The sequence below is a fragment of the Gadus macrocephalus genome, chromosome 10 (genome assembly GCF_031168955.1).
Source record: "Gadus macrocephalus chromosome 10, ASM3116895v1".
NCBI classification, from domain to species: domain Eukaryota; kingdom Metazoa; phylum Chordata; class Actinopteri; order Gadiformes; family Gadidae; genus Gadus; species Gadus macrocephalus.
Window position 1 is genome coordinate 20,985,868 of NC_082391.1, and position 22,633 is coordinate 21,008,500.

General features: G+C 43.7%; 3 protein-coding genes across 5 annotated transcripts; 1 reads left to right on the plus strand and 2 right to left on the minus strand.

Annotated features, from left to right (window-relative positions):
* Positions 1–163: 163 nt before the first annotated feature.
* LOC132466138 (transmembrane emp24 domain-containing protein 9-like) lies at positions 164–3,163 on the minus strand. The gene is made up of 6 exons (XM_060063186.1): positions 2,951–3,163; positions 2,364–2,452; positions 1,774–1,899; positions 1,346–1,471; positions 759–879; positions 164–346 (listed from the first exon to the last, which is right to left on the minus strand). The coding sequence occupies exons 1-6, from the start codon at positions 3,084–3,086 to the stop codon at positions 219–221; spliced, it is 726 nt and encodes a 241-aa protein (XP_059919169.1). The 5' UTR covers positions 3,087–3,163; the 3' UTR covers positions 164–218.
* A 173-nt stretch (positions 3,164–3,336) lies between these two features.
* Positions 3,337–7,558, minus strand: tmem216 (transmembrane protein 216). Of its 2 annotated transcripts, XM_060063190.1 has the most exons (6): positions 7,521–7,558; positions 6,241–6,372; positions 5,426–5,519; positions 4,782–4,874; positions 3,780–3,981; positions 3,337–3,560 (listed from the first exon to the last, which is right to left on the minus strand). In XM_060063190.1, exons 2-6 carry the CDS (start codon positions 6,364–6,366, stop codon positions 3,545–3,547), a joined length of 531 nt encoding a protein of 176 aa, XP_059919173.1. In that variant the 5' UTR covers positions 6,367–6,372; positions 7,521–7,558; the 3' UTR covers positions 3,337–3,544. The 2 variants fall into 2 exon arrangements, with proteins under 2 accessions (XP_059919173.1, XP_059919174.1); XM_060063191.1 differs by lacking the exons at positions 6,241–6,372; positions 7,521–7,558 and adding an exon at positions 6,086–6,234.
* Positions 7,559–7,616: 58 nt separating this feature from the next.
* On the plus strand, positions 7,617–22,298 carry matr3l1.1 (matrin 3-like 1.1). 2 transcript variants are annotated; one of them, XM_060063178.1, is made up of 21 exons: positions 7,617–7,722; positions 8,280–9,327; positions 11,290–11,351; positions 11,803–11,841; positions 12,447–12,523; positions 12,598–12,629; positions 12,757–12,882; positions 13,679–13,804; positions 14,094–14,210; positions 14,750–14,874; positions 15,567–15,865; positions 16,505–16,592; positions 17,221–17,348; positions 17,436–17,545; positions 18,203–18,362; positions 18,514–18,539; positions 18,624–18,737; positions 18,988–19,770; positions 20,004–20,133; positions 20,868–20,989; positions 21,819–22,298. In XM_060063178.1, the coding sequence occupies exons 2-18, from the start codon at positions 8,335–8,337 to the stop codon at positions 19,120–19,122; spliced, it is 2,757 nt and encodes a 918-aa protein (XP_059919161.1). In that variant the 5' UTR covers positions 7,617–7,722; positions 8,280–8,334; the 3' UTR covers positions 19,123–19,770; positions 20,004–20,133; positions 20,868–20,989; positions 21,819–22,298. The 2 variants fall into 2 exon arrangements, with proteins under 2 accessions (XP_059919161.1, XP_059919162.1); XM_060063179.1 differs by having other exon boundaries at positions 17,436–17,533; positions 18,200–18,362.
* The last annotated feature ends 335 nt before the right edge of the window (positions 22,299–22,633 follow it).

The window sequence follows — 22,633 nt, forward strand, 5'->3', positions numbered from 1 at the left end:
TCGTCCAATCAGAGTTCGCTTAAGAATTCTTATAGCCTACCGTATTTAGCACAATATTTCAATGGCACATTTTAATTCTCGCCAGGCTAAATTAATGTGTTCCAACCTATATTTAACAATTGTTTGAGATTACTGTAATTATGATGAACAGATGAAGGCTAAATAAAATATACATACATTTATTTCCTTTATTGAATAACAAAGCTCAATTTAATTTATTACAATCGGATATAAGAAACATGAGAAGAAGCAGACTTTGGAATAATTAATTCTTTGGGTTTGAGATTGATGAAAATGTCTGGTTTCAAAAACGTCTGAGAATCCTGGGCTTCAATGACGTTTAGACCTATAACCGCAGGCACACACACACACACACACACACACACACACACACACACACACACACACACACACACACACACACACACACACACACACACACACACACACACACACACACACACACACACACACACACACACACACACACACATCATCAAAACTGTTATACCATCCACCAAATATGTATCACAGTATTATTGGTCAGGGTTAGACATAAGTTAACAATCAGTTTTGTACGATACATTCAGAATAATTCATTTGAATCTGTGTGTTTTTAATGTTTGCCGACACATCTAAAATACTGACAGATTATACCATTGTGTTGGCTGGATGGCAAATTAGTCCCTAAAAACATCCAATAGGCTATACACGCTGTAAAAAAAACAAGGTTGGAAAGCACGTGATTAGGTACTTGCTTTTGAATGTTCTCGAATTCAGGACAGCAATGGCCACTATGCCCATGAGGGTGCAAAGGATGGAGGACCACACTCTGTTAAGGGTGCTCTCACTGGTCTGTGTGAAGCGCTCCTCACGGTACTGGAAACACAGCAGCGCACAAGGACTAGTGAGAATAAAGCCAAGATTTCACATTTTATAAACTGATACAATTAAAGAGCAACATACAGTTGGCATCCACGGTTTATCCTAATGTGTGGAAAGTTTGCAGCAAATCAATTTTTTAATAATTTTGGCTCATTTGTACAATTTAATGTGCACACACGGACCAAAAAACGAACTTGATCGTGATAATATACTAAAATACTTAATAATAAACCAACCACAGAGAGTCAAAGGCAAGTAGAATCTCAATGTAGAGAGCTTTAAGCCGTTGGACAGAGGAGCCAGAAAACCTCTACACTAAATCTCTATTAAAGGCCACAGCTTATCATTTTGTGAGAAGAATGAATAAATGACAAATCACTCTCAATGGGATATTTGCCCTTCACTCTAGCTCTAACTGTTGTCTCTATTGATGTGGTTATGTCTCATTTTAGTCACTGACCTTTTGGTAGTTAATTTCCAGATTTATCTGGTTAACCTGCTCCGTTAGCATTTCGATCTTGTGCTGCAGTTCATTCAGCCTATCCTTGAGGCTCTTCTTCTCCACATGGATGTCTAGATGCACCCACTGCCACGGAACACAGAGCCAATCAGAAACCAACAAGGGGACTGGGGGCTTTGAAGTAGAGAAACCTTAATACATGAACCGACTTGACTTAGGTTCTGTGAAAATGTATGTTGAAAAATGAATATTAGAATATATGATGTAACTGATGTTTTATAAACATTTCAATTAAAAAATTAAACAATGTGAAAAAATCTAAACCACATTGATAAAGGTTAATACAATGCTATTCATGGTGGTGTGTAATGTCAACGACCGTAAGCTTTGGATTAGACTAGATGTTCCCTATACATGGGTTTATCTACCAGCATGTCTTCAGGGGACACGGCAAACGAGGAGGAGTTGGAGTGGAGACAGATCTGGTGTTTTCCAGGAGTTTGGGACATGAAGGTGAATCTTCCCTCAGAGCCGTACTGACGAGACAGAATCACCTGGGGGAAACACACAAAAACAGCCCCCCCCCCACACACACACACACACACACACACACACACACACACACACACACACACACACACACACACACACACACACACACACACACACACACACACACACACACACACACACACACACACAAAGCTTTGTATTTACCTTTGTTTTATGTGTTGAATTGGCTGCATATTGTTAGTAAAACATTATTTACTGTCCTGTAATTCTGAGCAATGATTTTTCACATGATTTCCCTGTAATTTAATCAAAATAATCTGAAGCAAAACTAAACTTCATGTGTGTGTGTGTGTGTGTGTGTGTGTGTGTGTGTGTGTGTGTGTGTGTGTGTGTGTGTGTGTGTGTGTGTGTGTGTGTGTGTGTGTGTGTGTGTGTGTGTGGGGGGGGGGGTGTTTGTGTGTGTGTGTGTGTGTGTGTGTGTGTGTGTGTGTGCGTATTGGTTTACCCTTTTATCGGGGTCTTTGACATCAACCAACATTCCCAAGATCTGTGGGGCAGGTAGGTGGCCTTCTTTCAACTGGGCCCTATAGTTCCCTGAAACATAGTTAATAACAAAAAGAAAAGTAAATATGTAACAAAATATGAATGAGAAACTGTTTAGTATTGCTGTAACTTCCTTTTTCGTGTGAACGACTGGGAACTATAGCCTATCGTTTTTCAGCGCAACGTCAAATGTCACATAGGCCTTCAACATGGGCCAACAACATCAATAACAAACTATTCCCTTCTTTTTCTTATCAGATAGGGATGAAAAGTGACTCCCAGAGATCTTGAGAAACCTTCACCCACGATGGGTGAGGAGGATCGTAATTTAAGTCGAATTACCTGTAGTAGCCTATATGGTTTTCACTCCATTTAGGGCAGGCTAACAAGCTGTCAATCGACACACGTAAACAAAAGTAGGTCTACTTAACTGTACAAAACGGCCTACACAAAATATAAACACGACACCATTGACGTTACTTTTAAAATAATATTATCCATCGTCAATCTACCCAGATGATACAGTAAATAAATGTGCAATATGCTCACCGACTATTTTAGTCTCCATAGCAACGTCTTTAAGAAAACATTTTGTCTCTGTATGTCCCATGTACAAGTACAAGCAGGAGACCAAACTGCAACAGGCATTTAAAAGTAAAACGAGATACAGTACACACAACTGCATTTTAGTAGTGGCAGCGCGGTTTCATTGTGATCATGCATTAATTTCCTTGTTTTCCTTATTGTATCTGCGTGACCAATGATCATTTGCACTTCCTCAAACAAACACACGGGTTGATTCTGGAATATGTAGTTCTAATGTAGGCCACATTCTTCCAAAAGTAGTCTACAGTTGAAAAGTACGGATAAATATACATTAAAAAATAATTGACAATTCCCATATTTTGATGACAATGAAAAACCACACAAAAACGTATTTAGATTTTACGTTTATTTCCAACCTTGAAAAAGTAAAAACATATACATTATTCATACATAGGCCTATTGATCAGATATTTACATACCAATACAAAAATAATCTTTTATTACACAAAATCAAGGTCGATTTCTGTACATCTGCGTTGAAAAGAAGGGCTCATTCTAGGAATCCAGGAGAATCCCTTCTTTGTGTTCGATGTGGTTTCAGTACATTTTAGACCTGTAGGTGGACAAACACACATGCACAAACAGAAACACACAGACACACACACACACACACACACACACACATTAATTGTTGTTACCCTGACAGTGGTGATGTTTCGAAGTAATAGCACCAACACATACTACTAACAGTAAGAAAAACACCACAGCAAACTCCTTGTGTCTGAACCCTTACTCGGCAATACAACTCTCATTCACCACCTCTGTTGTATACCTGGAGAAGAGAGACACGGTGACCAGGCCGAGAAGGAACTCTAGGCCGTAGAAGCAGAGGAGAACGGCGGTGAGAATGAACTCCAAGCGCAGGACGAAGGTCTGGAGGAGGAGGAAGTAGACTGCGAGGGCCAGACAGGGTAGGAGGAGCAGCAGAGACACACTGGTGGCCAAGGATCGCTCGCACAGATTCCCCTTCCAACCTAGACGACAACCATACAATAACCATTTATAACAGAGGTACCCAACCCGTGGGTTACCGTTAGGATACCACTGGGGTCACCTGTTACGCAAATGAGGTATGTTACTGCTTTATAAGCTATGGATGTTAGATGGTGTTTTTGATAAAAAAAAATAGGCCCTGTAAAGATCCCATATATAACATCTTGGCTAATGATTCATACCCACAACCTAAGAAAGGAGGCACGTTTTTAACAACTGATTTAGAGACAGGGACAGAATAAAACGGTGTTATAAAGAATGTAGATTCATACTAAGAAATTAACTTTGGTTTATTCTTGGTGCAGCAATGACCTAATAGTCACGCATTATAAACAATAAATGCAGCAATTGTGACTGCTAATTCGGTCATAAAGCCTTACCTAACAAAACCTAAGTGTAAGCAGAGAAAATGTGCTAATGTATCCTTCAAGCAGACTGAAAATCGGTTTAGGCCCACAAGGTGGCAGCAATGCCATTTTTTTGTATGCCACTAATACAAAACATACTTTTTTTTTTTATTATAATCCATTACAGTATGTCACTATGATAATTCAGTGTGTTGAGAGCCAGACATTTAGATAATCAACCATACAGTAGACACAATCATTATGACAGAGAAAGAAGAGAGAGAGAGAGAGAGAGAGAGAGAGAGAGAGAGAGAGAGAGAGAGAGAGAGAGAGAGAGAGAGAGAGAGAGAGAGAGAAATCATGGCCAAAGAGAAAGCACCGTAACATTGACATGTGTATGTTTACACTCCCCTCTCTTCTCCCCAAACACCTACCATAGAAGATCCTGAGGCTCTCTAGGCAGAGAAACAGGAGATGCAGAACGACGTCCAGAATCAAATTATCTGATGGATACGGCAGTAAGAGCCCTAAGAAATGCACAAGGTTCAGTTTAGATCCCCAGGTTTTAATGTACATGGTTGAACTATCAATTAAAACCCAACCTAGAACTGATATATTCTCCAAATAAAAAAAGTTGGCCTTGTACTTGGCCTTGGCCTAGAGGTACTAAACTTTGCTAGTACCTCTCACTTTGTTGACAGGAATATTAATATAAAAACTCGAGCTATGTTAGTTTGCGTCAAGCATTTGCAAAGCAAACAGGGAACTGTTTGCTGAACTGAACCAACTGGGAAGGTGCTCAATCATACACACTGCAACTTAAGCTTCTGCACCGGTCACCTAGGCCCCTAGATTTATTGATTTCATAATTACTTCTAAAAGCTTATTATAGGCACATGTTGTTACTAATAAGTAGACCATACTAAAGCTGAGATCTTAAGCACTGGGGTTGATTATGCCACCAACTCTTAGGTCAAATTGAACATTTCCAATAAGATGTATGTGTACCCTAATGGCATTTGACAACCATTAAACAATACCCATCCATCCATTCCTACATGAACGTTAAACGTCTGACCTTTGTAGACAAACATGAGAGACTCTGCCAGGAAGTATGCTGCAAAGTACCAACAGTTGAGGTAGAGGAGGACTTGCAGTGATGTGGACGATAACTGGAGATAGTTAAGGAATAACAATCACATTGTACACAGAATAATGTAGGCCTACAGCCGTGATGGGCAGCAGCTCTTCTAGTTGTTGGGGTGTTTGAATCACAGCCGAAAGGTCATGAGCTTCAAACCGCATTGTCTTCCTGTACGCAGCCCTGAGAAAGATGCTCCTCACTGACGTCTGTCAAAACAGTAGGAGTGTCTGATAAAAAAAAGTAAATAATATAAAAATCGATAACGCTGGGTTCATGTTTGTCTATACATATGCAAGTTATCTTTATTTTACCTAGCAGCAGCAAAAAAATTAAAACAGAACGGCAAATACGATTTTATGACAACTCCTGATCAATTAACCACCTGATTATACAAACTTGAAATCCTGAACGTCTCTTAACATGCTAATGATAAAAAAAAACACAAGTAGTTAATATTAACATGATCAGACTGTGGCGTATTTATTGCCGAAAGCATCGTATTTAATGGAGCCCCATCTGAATAATACTAATACATTAATAAAGTCTGACCAGCTAACTAAAGGACATACTGTTGTGATTTGCATTGAAGGATACAATTGGTCTCCCTAAAAGGATTAAAAAGCAAAGTTTATTATGTTAGCTTGACTACCATGTAGCGGAAAGTACGTGTTTCAGATTTGAGAATGTTTTGTTTACGAAAAGGTTAGGTTCAAATCAGACCATTCAATACTTTTATTTTAGATACTTACCGGACGCCATCTCTGATTACCATAGAAACGACTTGGAAGGATGTGACGACGCAAGGCTTCCACTACGGGACGCGCAGAAGTTGTGCTGCCCCCATAGGTTGAATACAGCATGGCACCTTGGGGCATAGCTTCCTGAAGGGGAGATTGCTGTTGGTTCCTCTGTTGCAGTTATTAAAATGTATGCTCAATTAATATATTTGGTAATTTAGCAGGTGTTTTTAACAATTGATTTCAATTGGACTACATTGTAGAACTACAGAAACTGTACTGCATGGAAAAATGCATATATATATATATATATATACACATACACACACACATAGCCTACGTCATATTAGCTTTTAGAAATAACACAAATATAGTAAATAAATATATTTTAATATCAGTAGTAAAATAAATTGGAACAAACACAGTTCAACAAAGTTCCCTTTTTAAGTGCAATAAAAATAGAGATAAAAATGGATCCTGAAAACAAGTAACAGCAACAGAACTTGAAAAAAATAAAAGTAAACTAAAATGTCGACTGGACATGAAGAAGGCTCACACGTTATGCATTAGAGTTTCTTTCTGTGATCAACAGTTTTTCGTTAATCGTCATTCCAGGACCCCAACCACCACATAGAGGAAGTCATGGCAACCTTTGACCCTGCCCTCGCACTAGAGGAGGATGAGGATTGATTGCTGATCAGCAACCATGCCCCCGATGACTTCAGCAATACAGGGGGAGTGACTCTTAGGTCAGCACCATCATAGCGTGGATCCAGCACTTGCCTGAAGGAAAATTAGAGCATAATATGCCATTAAACATATTAAATATGAAAATCAAATTAAGCTATTTTAATAATAAAGTAATACAAATACACACCGATTCCCTGGCAAATGATGTAACAGACCATCTGATTTAACGAACGAATCAAGCGAACGCATCAAACGAACGAATCGTGATAGTGAACGGAACTGAAAGAACTGATTCCCGGAAAAGAATCGTTTTGCCCATCCCAAGTTCACATCCCATTTTCATACTTTTTGTGCACCCTTGTTTAATAAAGAAAGTAATTTTAGTTTCACTGCTTTCCATATTTTACTTCTTACAACTCTTACTGTTTTCATGAAGTCTACATACAGACTTTCATAGAGTAAACTTACAACTATACAGTAGGCTACAACTAGTTTCAGCTACAGAATAAATCCCCTAAAATGTAATTGGTAACGTATTATGTTGCAACACTCGATCTGAGTACCGTATTCTAAATACTTAGATTACATCAACGTTGTTTTACTTTTAATCAAATTTTAATTCATGCTGTGGCTGACGGTTGGTTTTCGCAACAAACACAACAATCTTCACCCGGAAGTGCTTCATGGTTCGCGTCCGTCAAAAACATGCAGAAAATAATAAACACCCATACCTGTAGGCACCTCCATGCTTGCTAATTACTTTCCTTTAGGGAATATCCCTGTATTTAACGTCTACGATCAAAGGTAAGACCAAGATAAATCCATAGTGTATTGAAAGAGTGTTGAACATTTGTTATGGACCAGATATCAGGTATGGTCGGGAACGGGATAACAAAAAGGGATTTGGGAACCAGTCTAGCATCTTTGGTGATCTGGGTATTGAATTTCGCTCATATGCATTTTCATCTTCTATAACACTATAAAAGAGAGCCAACTTCCATGACGTTAACGTCGGCCTTGGTCAAATGTTTTTTGTAATCACTGTATATAGATCGATGTTATCAGGGTTTACCTCTTCTTCAACAATATACATGCGTTATTAACAACTAGATTAAACAAACATGATAAAATTGCTAATTTTCTGCCATCGAGTATAGTCCTACGTTTTAGTCCTTGGTCTTTTTGAGTCAATCAGATTCAACTGGTTACCTGTTGGTCATATTGTAACCATGTCAGTGGCAATTATTACCAATATTTGATGGTACCATGTTCATTTCGGTGACATGTTTATAGAAGTGAACATCTTCAATTCACCTAATTCATGCAAAAGTCACCCAAGAAGCCTTTTTTCCCCTCTCCAGCAACTTCTTCTTGCAGAGAACCATCCCCCATCTTTCATTCTAGCTTACCTTCAGCATGTCTCACAACTTCCCCTACCGGAGATTTCCTGCTCAGACGGAGACGCCTCCACCGGACTATGATTCCCGCCGGCCAGTAGGGGGGGAGTCTGACTTTTATGGACAGCCCCAGCCCACCAGGTCCTTGGCCCACCAGCAGTCGTCTCCTTCCTCTACTGAAACCCCCCACCCCGCCCAGGGTTCGGACGTGGCCGTGGGCCTCCTGCGGAGCTACGGTCTGGATCCCACCGACCTGGCCCGTCTGGCGGAGCTGCCCGAGGAGATGCTCAACCTCGACAGCCTCCCTCACCTCCTGCGACAGCTCAAGGAGGGGCGAGAGACGCCCAGCGGTCCTCCTCCTCCCTTGCCAGCGACCGCCATCGCTCCGCTCTCCTCTCGTCGTCCTGGTGCGTCCCGTCCCGCCGCTCCTTCCGCCCCCGCCGCCAACGACCAATGGGCGCAGATCCGGAACCAGCCGGTCCAGTACCCGCTCGGGCACATCCTCTCGGCGGCCAAGAGCCGTTCTTTTGCGGCGCTTTCTTGCGATCGGCAGGACCACCGGGCCGATCCCAGACCGGCGCCTGCTCCCGGGTCCAACAAGCATCCCTCCGGCGCAGAGAAACCCCCGCCGCCTCCCTCGACCTCTTCTTGTTACATGCTGGACTACGGCCACCAGGGGAGAACTGCGGATCACGGTAAGCAAGGGAGAGCCGACAGGTACGATATGCCCGCTCACGGCCAGCCCGCCTCAGGGAGAACGGCCCTTCCTCGCTACTCTCAGTCCGACCCCGCACGTAGCTACGGCTCGGGGCCCGCCAGGGACCCCCACAGGGCCCAGCCCCGGGCGGAGCCCCCGCAGGATCTTCTTCCCCACAGCTGGGCTGGCGCCGGGCCGGCCGTCGTGGCCCCCACGGCCCCCACCAGGAAGGAAGCCCTGGACTTCCACGGCTCGTCACCAGGAGCCTTCCCGTACTCTTGCTCGCTGTGCGATGTCCTCGCCCTCTCCGCTAAGGTAAGTAACGTCCGTCCTGCATGACCCGCGTGCTGCCAAGGGGCTCACCCTGACTGCGAGTGGTCTCTGTGGGGGTGGGAGGTCAGGGCACCTTTTCCTCATTCCACAGCTTTTAGTTATTTTCCTCGTTCCCTCGTCTACAGAGCAGGAAGGAAGGAAGGCAGGTAGGTAAGGAGATGTGAATGGACTCACGGCAGGGTTTTCTTTTTTAGTTTCCTGTGTTGAATCCCATTTTTTCCACAGCACCCTTGTTAAATAAGAAGACCTGGTGTGAGCGCTGTGTGTCACCTCAGTTTGTAGGAGAGGGGTTTTCCTCGAGATCTAGAACGTAGGAGGTGTCTTTAAGAAGTAGTTCTACACACAAACAATTGTTTATGAATGGCTTGTCCCTACCTTCTTGTCCAACATGGAATAATCCACTGAACAGCAAGCGGTACAACACTGGGGAACAGCACTTGGCAACACCAAAATTCACTCAGATCGGACAGGTTATAAACGGATATTCTATCATTCCATGAGTCTATAAAGCTGTTGGGCCCAAACTTTTCTGCATTGCTGCAACATTAGAATCTGAAATATCTCTCTAAAAAATGAAATTACGAAGGGAACAGGGGGATGGTGCTACTAGCAAAGAACGGTCTCTACTTTATACTTAGTGAGTAAGCCTATTGCTCCCTAACACACAATTTCCTTGGGAAGCAACATTAAACACTCAAAATATATGTCCAACTGTGTAAAACATAAAACTATCCAAACTATAGTCATACAAGTCATACAAAGGGCTTATAGTACACCATATAAGTTCAACAAATGGACCCAAATGCTTCTGAATTGGGCTGTGGTGTGGCTATGGTGGCATTGATACTCTTGCTGTGTCCTATGCAATGATTTCCGGACTCAGATAATTTAGGTTTTACAGGTTTGAATGTTCATATTCCCCAATGTTTAATAGGAAAAAGATTGGAAAATAGATACGCAAGAAGAACTACACAACGTATTGTCACACTAGCCTTTCCCTTTGTGAAGTGGGCAATACTTAAATACTGTAAATTGGAAAGCTATAACAAACATAACTGGCTGAAGGAGTTACTGGACTTATTATCAATGGATTGTAAAGCCTCAACACTAGACGACTGATAGTGGTCTACGTGTCCCATGGACTCCAATAGAGAAGGCAGGAATAATATATCTTGACTCGGAGGGATTTATGCATGAACCACATGATTGTGAGAGTTGGACCTGAGCTGATGATGTTCTGTACCAAGTTATCTGATGTGTTATATTTTAATGAACACTTATCTTACAAAATTGTCCGATACTTTCAAGAATTTTATTTATTTACTTCAGTCAATCAGAATGCATGAGGTCAATATTTTCTCTCTTACGTAGCTCTGTACAACTTGGTCTGCTTCAAACAGTTTGTGAATGTTCCGCTCTGCTCCGAGCGCAGGTGCGATATTTTTTTCGTGAAGGGCACGTAGAGCTCTCTGGGCAGCGGTGGGCGGTTGGCTTCTCAGACACGTATAGCCCTGTGTGCTGGATGGACTTGTGGATGTGTGGAGCTCGTTCTGGGCAGCGGCTGATTTTGATGTTCGAGTCCAACCTAGGCCTTCCCAGACGCCTAAGCATAACACTACGGTCTGTGTGGGGATGGTGAAGCTCCTTCAGAGCAGGCGTTTATCTTGATGTCTGCGTCCGAGTGGGGGTTGAGCTTCTCGGACACGTGAAGTATAACGTGTGTCGCATTTCATACATCTTCCATTATACCGTGTCGTTGCCATGGGGATATCCTGTCATGCCTCCTTCCTAGTTTTTTTCCAGGTTTTTTTCGACAAGGTGTAAAATGGATCTAACGTGAACTGGCAAACATTCCATGTTTGATCTTTTTAAGGTCACTTATTATTATTATTATTATTATTATTAGGAACTTGATTCAAACCAACTGCTTGCTTGGTTCTCCAGGTTTGGACTCAACACATCAACGGATCCCACCATGCCGACAAACAGCTGGCCCTCCTACAGAGGTCTGTAGCCCGCTCTCTCTCTCACTCCAGAGAAATACATATAGACGACACACATACTAAATGGGAGCCAGGTAGTCTGCACTCAGGGGTAATCTTACTCAAATATACACCTGATAATTGTGTGGGTATAACTTGAGAAATAAAAGATATCACAGCAGAAAAGGTTCTGGGTTCAAACCCCCATGTCCGCAGTCTGTCTATAGACCGCACCTACTGATTAATGAAATACAGCTAAAATGTTACATAGGATGCAAGGGTCTGCGAGATTATAAAATATAACTATATTTTGTGATTTATGTTGTAGAAGAATTGTTTTAATTTTCTTGTGATCTGGAAACCTAGTATTTATTTTGATTTTACTTACCCTACTTCTATGTATTGTGTATATTGAACCAACACTTATTGGCGTAATTTTTTAAGTGGTTGTCCGCTGCTTTGTCTTCTCTTCAAGGTACCCGGACTGGGACTGTCGCATGGGAAGAAAATCAAGGTTAGTTGTCTGTGTCACCTTTTTTATATCACTCGCATTCATTGTCTGAGAAAGACCAAAACATTGTGTGGGATGGGTTTCAACAAGACTTTTATATTGAAGGGAACATGACACTTGTTTTTTTTGGTTAAACATTTACATTTAGGGCATTTAGCAGACACTTTTATCCAAAGCGACTTACAATAAGTACATTTGTCAAAAGAAGTGCATCGATATATCGCTGTCGGTACAGAAAGGATGTTCATAGAACCAAGTGCAAGTACAACAATCGCTAGGCTAACCAATTCCCCGTGTTACAGCAATGATAGCAGCTACTGCAGTTGCTACACAGTTAAGAACTATAATACAATACAATATAATGTACAATGGTGGCCAGAAGGGGGAGGGTGGCTATGCAGAGTCGAGGGGGACTCTGAACAGGTGAGTCTTGAGTCTTTTTCGGAAGATAGTGAGCGACTCTGCGGTCCTGAGAGCAGAGTTCCACCACTGAGGTCCCAAAACCGAGAAAAGTTGTGACTAAACACATGATCGATCACCTATTTAACATTTTATAAAAATAGCATTTGTATGAAAGCATGTAGCAAAACACTTTTAATCTCTTTAAGGTTTAATGATGAACCAGAAAAGCCAAAAGATAAAGAAAGACCCGCCCTTCGCCCTCAGACAACCAATCGCAAACCTGGTAAGGCTAAATCCAGTGTTAGATTCCATGTCATAATTTGGCTGCTCTAATTATCTAACTCTGCATCCTCTCAGAGCCCCAAAGGAATAAAAGGATGGCAAAAAAGGTAACCAGGCTAATATTTAACACCACTTAGTTAGGCTTTCAACTTTAAAGTATGATTGGTTATAGTGGTTTGTGTGCCGTTTGTTGTACACTAAAGTCTAAACAAAACTGCTTGTTTGTTTCTCTAGACCCGGGGGGGGAACAGCAAAGTGGTGTGTGCCAAATTTGAGGCCAAGTGCGTTGACGAAGTGTGCCTCAGGACATTAATCGAACCCTTCGGGAAGATAGTCAAAGTTCTGATGTTCCCTTGTTTGGTAAGTCTGATGAATCTCCTGCCATGTGTGCATCAATGCACTACATGTAGGCTTTAAGCAGTGTGCCTTTATCCAAAGAGACGGTGAAACGGGTGAGGCTGAGATCAGAGCCTACTGTCAATATTGGAGTAGCTGCACGAAATGAAAAATGCTAGTTATGCTAGCTATCTAGTTAAAAACTTGAATTTTATGAACTTTATTCTAATATAATTGCATGGTGTTTATATCGCTTTATGTGAGTATTTATACAGGAAAACCTGATTATAGATTCAGTGTATTTTTTTTAAGTGAAATATAAATACAGTGAATAATAACGGCCTGATTTTCCTGTCTGGGAATAATGAGGAACCGTCTTTTAAAGAAAAACACTGATTTCCATCCAAAATCATTGATGTTTTGTTTCCTCCATTACAGCTAGCCATTAGAGCTCTCTCTAGCTCTCAAACCCAATCCCTACAGACCTTGATGAGGCCAGCAGTAGGGCTGCTCGATTATGATTATTTTATTTTTTTTGAGTTTGAAACTCAAAATGATGCATTTATTCAGCATTTCTCTCCAAAAAAAACACACAAATTTCCCCTTGAAAATATTCAAATAGAAAATAATGTACAAGTATGTATCCAGCTGTTCTGATTGACAGTTTAAAATAAATATACTTGCATAAAAAAAAAAAAAAATCACTATCAAAATGTGATTAATTGCACAGCCTTACCCAGTAGCCTGTAGCCCGTTCTGTAGCCTCCCTGTCAGCCAGGCTAACCATGGTGCTAATCCGCCCCTCTCCTCCAACCGCCAGGCGTTTGTGGAGATGGGCTCCAACGAGCAGGCCAGGGACCTGGAGAAGTACTACGGCAGTAACCCGGCCGCGGTGCAGGGCAAAGAGGTCACCTTCGAGCTGTCCTCCACCTTCAGCTTCCTGCAGGTACGTTTGTCTGTATTATGGAATGGAATAATTAATCGATTGGACGTTGATGTTACAGTGGAGCGAGACGTGTTCATTTATATTTAAATTGGAATTCATTTTCTCTCATCACGGTCCAGGTTTAAGTTTGCCTACATGAAAACACACAGGACTCCAGCTCCTAAAACAATAACATCAAAACGAGCTACAAAGTCTATATCCAGCGTCGCCCTTATGTTCTGTATTGAACGTTGTATATGAGACATTCTATATTTAACATTAATCAACTCTACTCTCCGTTCTCTCCCAGAGCTCCCGGGTGCTGAGCTTCACGCCGGCTCCTCCAGGAGAGGACGGCTTCTCGGACCTCATCAGTGTAGTGAAGCGCTTTGGGGCTCCGCTGTACACACTGGCCCTGCCCTCACTGGTGAGGAACCCCTTCAGCTGCCTTCTCTTTAGTCCAGCAACCACGGGGAACAGGAGGCATTCAGGGATACCATCAGTATTAAAGCCGTCTAAAATGCTACAACTCTGCTACCTTTAACTGGCAACTCGCATGTGGTTTGAACACCTGTAGAGTGGCCACCGACCGCCAGCTTGTAGCATTCGTGATACAACAGATGCAAGCCTATAGTGGGCCACGGGATCAATAATCATTTTCTTACCTCGCATGGCGATTGATAGTGGCAGACGTTTATTTACATGAAAACCTTTGAGATTGCCGCTCTGAGCTGGCTCAAAAGGACACCATGTGTTGCCTCAAAGGGGAGGAGCACGTGCGGCCCAGCTATTTCCGACGGCGTTTATGAAGCACACATAATGTGAATTATTTTCACAACTCAATGTATGAAGCAGTACCCTTATATTCCAGAAAATGGCTTAGCGTGGGAGTTCCCCTTCGTTGGATACCGTTTAAAAATGTCACACAGCTCAACGTAACGCGAGCTTTGGTTTTGGTCTCACCAGGCATTTGTAGAGATGAAGATCGAGGCAGAAGCCCAGAAGCTCGTCAACTATTATGCCACCAACAGCCTGAAGGTGAACGGGGCAGAGATCAAGGTCAGCTTCTCCGGAGAGTACAACACACTCATGTAAGTTCCTTCCTGCCTCCAACGTGTTCCTGCTTGTTATGAATGTTACGAACAATACACATCATGCCAATAGATTTCAGGTGCATAATAAGTAGTGTCTTAATCCTGTTCACTACATATGATACACCCGCCCATACGAGTCGTAAGGTGTAAATCTCCCAGCTTTCTTGCGGCATTTCACGGAGGCACGCCCCTTTTGATCGTAGTATAAACCTTCCCACTCATAGTTCTGAGAGTAGACCGAGTTCACTGAAGCTGACCGTACGACTCGACAGCAAAAATGGCTGCGCCCGTAAAGAGAATTATTTTCTTTGTATTTGTACCACGTTGGTCATTTTAATGTAGATTTAAATGCTCTTACACACATTGCTACACTATTCCGGTCACCAATGTATGCAATGAATGCACGATCTTGCTGTGCCTGCAATTCAATGTAAAGTTGTGTTTGCTAAAGAGGCTAATATTAGCTAACAATAACGCGTCAATGTGAAACTAGAACGCTTTAAGGTGCTACGAGCCACGAAATGACGTCATGTCCTCGCTTGAGCAGGTCAGATATACCGGCGTGCCATACAAATGGGTATCACCATTAGTATACAGGATTTGGGAAGGATAGAACAAGGGAGTGACTTCAGACACAGCCCTAGAGAGAGGCAGACAGCTCAGTGTCTCTACTGCCCCCCCCCCCCCAGGCGAGTGTCCACAGCCAGAAAGTACGAGGAGCAGGAGGAGGGAGCTGGAGGAGCTGGAGGAGGAGGCTCCTGCGTTACCAAGCGCTCCAGGAGCCGGAGCCCGAGGAAGGGGAGCAGCCCTGGAGTGGACGGGAGCCATCCCAAGAGGAGGAGCCCATGGGGCGGAGAGGAAGGGGAGAGGAAGAGGAGGAGCAGCTCGCCGTCCCGAGAGAGGAGGCAGGGGAGCCATCAGCTGCCCCGCGCCTCGGACGCCGTGTCCCTTACTGAGGAGGCGGCGGTAGACGCAGACACACCCCCAGGTAAGGAAGCCCTCGCAGGACAAGCCTCACGTGTGTGTCAGGGTTTACTGCTTGAGATAATAATCATATTTCACAATTAATGATCAATTACAGTTGAAGCCAGGGTAGGCAATTTGTCAACAATGGGTCTATCACTCACCTGTTCAAACTCGCACACAACGTCTAACAGATCACTGTTTTGATTGTTTGTTTGTTTTGTTTTGTCTTGTTTTTGTTTTATTTATTTTTTATGTTTATTTATTTTTTTATTTTTTTCCACAATGTCTTGTTTTTTTAAACGATTTATGATGACTATATGCTCTGTAAGGTGACCTTGGGTGTCTTGAAAGGCGCCTCTAAATTAAATGTATTATTATTATTATCAAGCCCTGTGGCTGCAAAGGCAGGGTGCGGGAAGGTAGCAGTGTTGTGACGTCAATCATTTAATTCCGGCCGAATTAAATGATTGGACAGGTTTATTCCAGGCCTGCACCAACCACAGATACCAGATTATTTATTTTTTTTGTCAGCATATCATTTGTTGCCGTTGTAATTTAAAGAGGATGGACGGACCGTACTTGTCAGTGTTCATGCCGTTTTTTTTGTATCTGCAAGTCAGAGACTTTTTAACGAACCCAGAAGTGCCCCCTCTGGCTTTAGCACAACCAGGATCGGAGGCCGAGGCCGGGATCCCAGCTGGATCTGATCCGGATCCCAACGAGGCCGGGACTGCTCACGACACGGCAGAGTAAGTCGTCCCTACCGTCGGGCTTTAAGCTGAGCTGAACCTCGCACACTTTGAATCGGAATGCTGATATACATCTGCCCCCGCTAAGGTTGAACGATTTGGGGAAATAACCAAATTTCGATAATTTCGACCGATGTTGGGATTGCGATTTAGTGTTCTTTTTTTCTTTATAAAGTTCCTTATGTAAATTATTCACTAAACAAAAGCAGTAAATCATTCTATAGTATGAACAACACAACATTGGAAGCAGTAAACATATAAACTGCTCTTTCCTTCAGGCCAGGCCTATGTATTGAGATGAATTGATGCTGGAATTGATATCATCTTATTTTCTTTATTTAACTTTTGAATTGTAAAAGAAAAATAAATACTAATCTTAATGATCTCCAGTCAGTAACAACAGCAACATATCACAAAAAAATATATAGATATCGCAACCTTTACGATTTGCAAATCGCTTCCTATTACATGGCGATGTCGGTTTGAATTAAATGAATCGTTCAGCCCTCGCCCCCAATCTAATGAGGCGAAAGAATATAAACCTTCCAGTTGACCCAGACGGGAGCCCGTCTGCTGGGAGACATTAGGAGCTCGACCTGAGGGCGGTTGTACTCTGTGGGGGCTGCAGGACGTCTGAAGAGGAGAGCGACATCGAGGGGATGGCGGTGATAGGAGAAGACGGGGAGAGCCTCGACGATGACGATGACGATGGAGATGGAGATGGCACGTCAGATACATCCGGACCCCCAGAACAAAGTAAACAAATAAGACGTCAAGAAAACACGGGTTAATTGACTTGTTACTCGAGTCCAATCTAATACGTGACGTCATGCTTTTCCTCAGTCAGAGTGAAGGAGGAACCAGAAGAAGAGACGCAGATCTGCGAGGAGAAAGAGACGGCCTCTGTACCTGAGCTTAACAACCCGAAGGAGGTGGATGAAGTTATTGTATTTGTTATATTATATTTTCCGTGAATAATAATTGTTGTTTTAGATGTAGTAATTTATGCTTAGTATCAATGTCGTACAAACAACTTTATTATCCTTTTTCAGCTCTCTGCCAGCAGGTATTCATTTAGTCTTGGTTGGGGTTTCAGAATTATTCCTGTATTAAGACAGCGTCCGATTTGGTCGAATTTAACTCTGGCGACAGTAGACAGTGTCGCCACACAAAGATAGATCAAACATCATAGGGTATTCTCGTTCTGGTCTTGAAAATTCTGATATGTAAAAGTGTTTTCCTTACTGTTGGAATCATTTGATCAAATTTGATCCATTGATCAAGTCAATAGCTAGTAGAAGTTTAAAGGTCCCATGACATGCCACCAGGTGTAGTGTGATTAGCCTGTACAAGCCGTTTTGGAAATCTGTCCCTTATGACATCACAGGTGGGTGTGTCCACCTAGATGTGTGCTGGATAGATCAGTCTACCAGCCTACCCAGTGCACTGTAGCAAACGTTGCTCATCTATCCAGCACAGATCTAGGTGGACACGCCCACTAGTGATGTCATATGGGGCAGATTTCCGAAACGGCTTGTAAGGCTAATCCCACTCACACCTGGGGGTGTAATATGTCTCCTATAAGTCTTTTATCTTTCCAGGAAGAGGAGGAGGAGCCCAACTTCCTGGATATCCTTGAGAACTGCATCACTCTCGATGAGCTCTGCGAAGAAGACAAGGAAGAGAACGATGAGAAAGAGATGGAGAAGGAGGAAGAGGAGAAAAATGAGAAAGAGACGGAGATGGAGGAAGAGGAGTGTATTTATGAAGGTACTGCTACCAGAAGTGACAGGCAGGCAGTCGTTTCATGTCTACAACCTGGATCACTGCAGATGCCCTCAGGCCAAATAACCTTTCTAATCACGTGTTCTCTCTGTAGGAATGGTGCTGCTGTTGACCTTTGTTGTTTTTTGCTTTTCAGATAAGCAGGAGGAAGGGGAATCCAAGGTGAGGATCGGGGAACGGGTCTTTGCTGCTCATTCTGCTACTTCCAGTTCGTGCAATATTGAAAACAATGGTCTTGTTTCCAAGGTGATCTACTTCAGGAACCTCCCATCATCGTGCTTCACCGACGGAGAGTTTGTGGATCTTGTGAAAGACCAAGGAAAGGCGGTCCGGTATTTCCTCGTCCCTGACCGCCGAGAGGTGAGGATGTCTGCGGCTGACGTTGTGTCCCTCTCCTCCTCCTCCTGCTGCTTGTGTCTCTGTGCTTTGCCCCTCTTCTTGTTAGCTTGACTGATCAAATTGATTTCGATGTCATTATGTCGACGATCAATCTTTCCCCCATTCTCCGCTTGCGAAGAGTTCCATTGTTTAATGAAGGAGAAGGAAATTTCCCTCTGAATTCATACCTTTCTACATGCGTCTGTTAACCAATGGTGGTTGTCTCTCGCAGGGGTTCATCCAGATGTCCAGCGGGTCTGAAGCCGTACTGGCCTCCAGGGAGCTGCTGGGGAACAACCCTAGCTTTAAAGGCTCCGTGATGGACTTAACACTGACCGACACGTTCCCCAGTGTGTCCGCAGGGTAAGACACCCCCGTGCTGTCCTATCCGTGCTGTCCTATCCATGCAAGTTCTGTTTGGAAGCGTTTAAATCGAATCCATTGTCTCCCAAACACAACACACCTGCATTTAAAGGGGCCCAACTTTTCCTTGTGGCTTTGTTTCGTCGGCATATGCACATTAAAGAACAAGCCGAAGACATTAATGGGAATCAAAGGCTTGAATTTCAGGCATCCTGCACTGTGCAATACGTAACGTAAGATAACAAATAGAAGATAACATGACGAGTGCAAACCGCTGGTATAGAATGGGCTTGTGTGTTCTCTCCCGGCACCCAGGTGGACGGTGTTAGAGGAGAGGGTGGAGGGAACAAGAAGGAGCAGCAGGAGCAGCTTCCACTCAGCGTCGCCACCACCACCCACCGCGGTGACGGAGGAGCCCTCTCACCTCAGCGCTGCTGCGGAGGAGGAGGAGTCGCCGCCTTCATCCAGGAAGTCCTCTTCAGAGCAACAGGAAGTGGAAGTGCCTCGCCGGGAAGACACCCCAACACAGGAAGTGGATGGCTCGGAGGATGCGGCGTCCGAACCAGGAAGTGAAGACCAGGAGCAACCGGACGCGGCCGGCGGGGACAAGACCACACCCACTCCAGATGGACAAACGCCACAGACAGATGAGGTACAGAGGATGTGATGACGAACAACACACCGAATGTGGGTTAGGGGAGTCGACAAACCAAGAAGACCTGCGTAAATATGAGAAAAGTATCAGTCATGAAAAATATTAAATTGATTATACTTCACGTCACATTTGGTTCCTTGAAGATGTATATATATATATTTTTTTTTATACTGGCTACGCAATTCTTCTCATGATATTAACATGCATGCTATGGTCATGTTTTAATGCAGAACTCGGAGGGCGTTTGCGTGCAAGACGTGGAGACCGAGCAGACTGCAGCTTGTACAGAGAGGTTGGGTCAACCCCAGCCAGGGCCTGCAGGGGGCGACGTGGAGCCTGTGAAACCCACCAAACCCATCGGTACGAATGATACACAGCGGAAAGGCCAATTCTCTGCTGCTTTACATTTCCTTATTTGTAAACAGGCTCAACTCTTTTGGCATGTTGACGTTTATCTGAAGGAGAAGCTTGGCGCTAGTCTCCGCCCGACATAAAAAGAAATGGATATGCGAACTCGCTGTCCTTTGGTAGACATTTTTTTCGAGCTTTAAGGGAAGGGCCATGTTGGTGTTCAGGCTTTGGCTTCTGCACGAGCTACTCTCACCAGTGACCCATCAGATCTGGGGGGGAGCGATGTAACCAGAATGTCTGACTGAACGGGGTATCTCATGCAATAGCACGGGTTGAACTCATAGAGGGCAATACAATTTTTTTTACGACAAATCGCAACAGACTGGGCTTCTCGGGAGGGGCGCTTGATTCAAAACAGAACATTTTTGAAAGACACTGAAATTGGTTTTGCAGAAAGGAACAGTGTGAGAATAATAAGGGGTATTTCTAACATACAGGCATGTCACTCGATTCTAGTAGCGCCCCCCAAAATGCAATTATTTCCCCTAAAAAACACATGATCTGGGTCTTTAACAACAACTGTGCTTGAAATAAACCCTCACTCAAATTGTGATTATCATTGTAAAGATAATTTGCCACAAATTAAACCTTTGTGGTCCGACACCGTTGTCCCAACTCTCCCTTATTCACAATCCTCGATCTAAAACCACTTGCCCTTCTTCTCCTCGTCGTGGGGGTCACAGGTGCCGAGTTCGTCCGTCCCGTCGTCGGCTACTTCTGTAACCTCTGTGAGGTCATCTACGTGGACGAAGAGGAGGCCAAGGTCGAGCACTGCAGCAGCCTAATACACTACCAGAGATACAAGGTGACACCCCTCACACACTCCCAGAAGTACAAGGTGACACCCCTCACACACTCCCAGAAGTACAAGGTGACACCCCTCACACACTCCCAGAGATACAAGGTGACACCCCTCACACACTCCCAGAGATACAAGGTGACACCCCTCACACACTCCCAGGAGTACAAGGTGACACCCCTCACACACTCCCAGGAGTACAAGGTGACACCCCTCACACACTCCCAGAGATACAAGGTGACACCCCTCACACACTCCCAGAAGTACAAGGTGACACCCCTCACACACTCCCAGGAGTACAAGGTGACACCCCTCACACACTCCCAGAAGTACAAGGTGACACCCCTCACACACTCCCAGGAGTACAAGGTGACACCCCTCACACACTCCCAGAGATACAAGGTGACACCCCTCACACACTCCCAGAAGTACAAGGTGACACCCCTCACACACTCCCAGAGATACAAGGTGACACCCCTCACACACTCCCAGAGATACAAGGTGACACCCCTCACACACTCCCAGAGATACAAGGTGACACCCCTCACACACTCCCAGAGATACAAGGTGACACCCCTCACACACTCCCAGAGGTACATTTATAATTACACCGCAGACACACAATTATTAGTTCTACTTCACATGCGGCTTACGAATCAGCGAGCAGAGTGCTTACACATATGATCTTTTCAATTATCCGTCGCTTGTAAGTACATCATCTCAAATATCAGTAGCTTGTAAGTACATCGTCTCCCGTGACCTCATATGCTTATCAGGTTACCCCAAATTCTACTGTTCCATGGAAACTAATTATTCTTTTTGCATCGTCTTTCAGGAGCACACAGGCCAGGACCCTTGGAGCACCTGAGACAATTTTGATTCAGATGGAAACGAACGCCTTCCCCTGATTGGCTCGTCATACCATGTAACTCATACCCTCATTGGTCAGATGCCCCTTCATGCAACTAGCTAACCATGTCTGCCATGAAAAGGCAATGGCATTTTTTGTTTTGTTTCTCGATTTTAAAATGGTTAACCCACTTTTTGTGGAACTTGCTTTGTTTGTAAAGCATTTTGTAATCTTCTATTGAGATGTTCAATGTGCATAGCGTTAAGCCCATGTAGTCGGGCATTATGTCTTAAACAAGCACATCACTGCACGGTCATTTGTGACAGGATTTTTTTGTTGCATGTAACTTTTGGACATCTACACAGCATTGTAACTTGAAGAAAAGGCTTTTATATTTTAAAACCGTGCCATTTCTTTTTCCAATAAAGAGTTACGCCTCGTGCCGTTATGGCTTAGTTCCGATCACATCGACCCGGGTTTGATTCCTGCCCTCGTTTCTTTGCTGCGTGTCCTCCCCTCTAACATACCCTCCTGTCTATCTCAATATTGGAGCATCAAAAATGAAAAAAATAAACTGCACTTTAACGGCATATAAAAGTGTCACATGCTACATCCATTCATACAAAGGTTGCAATTTGGCTCACCAGTCTTATGAACCTTCAATGTCTTGACAGAGAGCAGGGGTCTCCAAATGGCGGTTTCTCAGTCTCTGTAGCCTTCGGTTTCTCAGTCTCTCTATGTCTTCTGGCTCGCCCCCAGGGACGGTGCTTTTGTCCCTTCATTATGTTCACGGACTGACG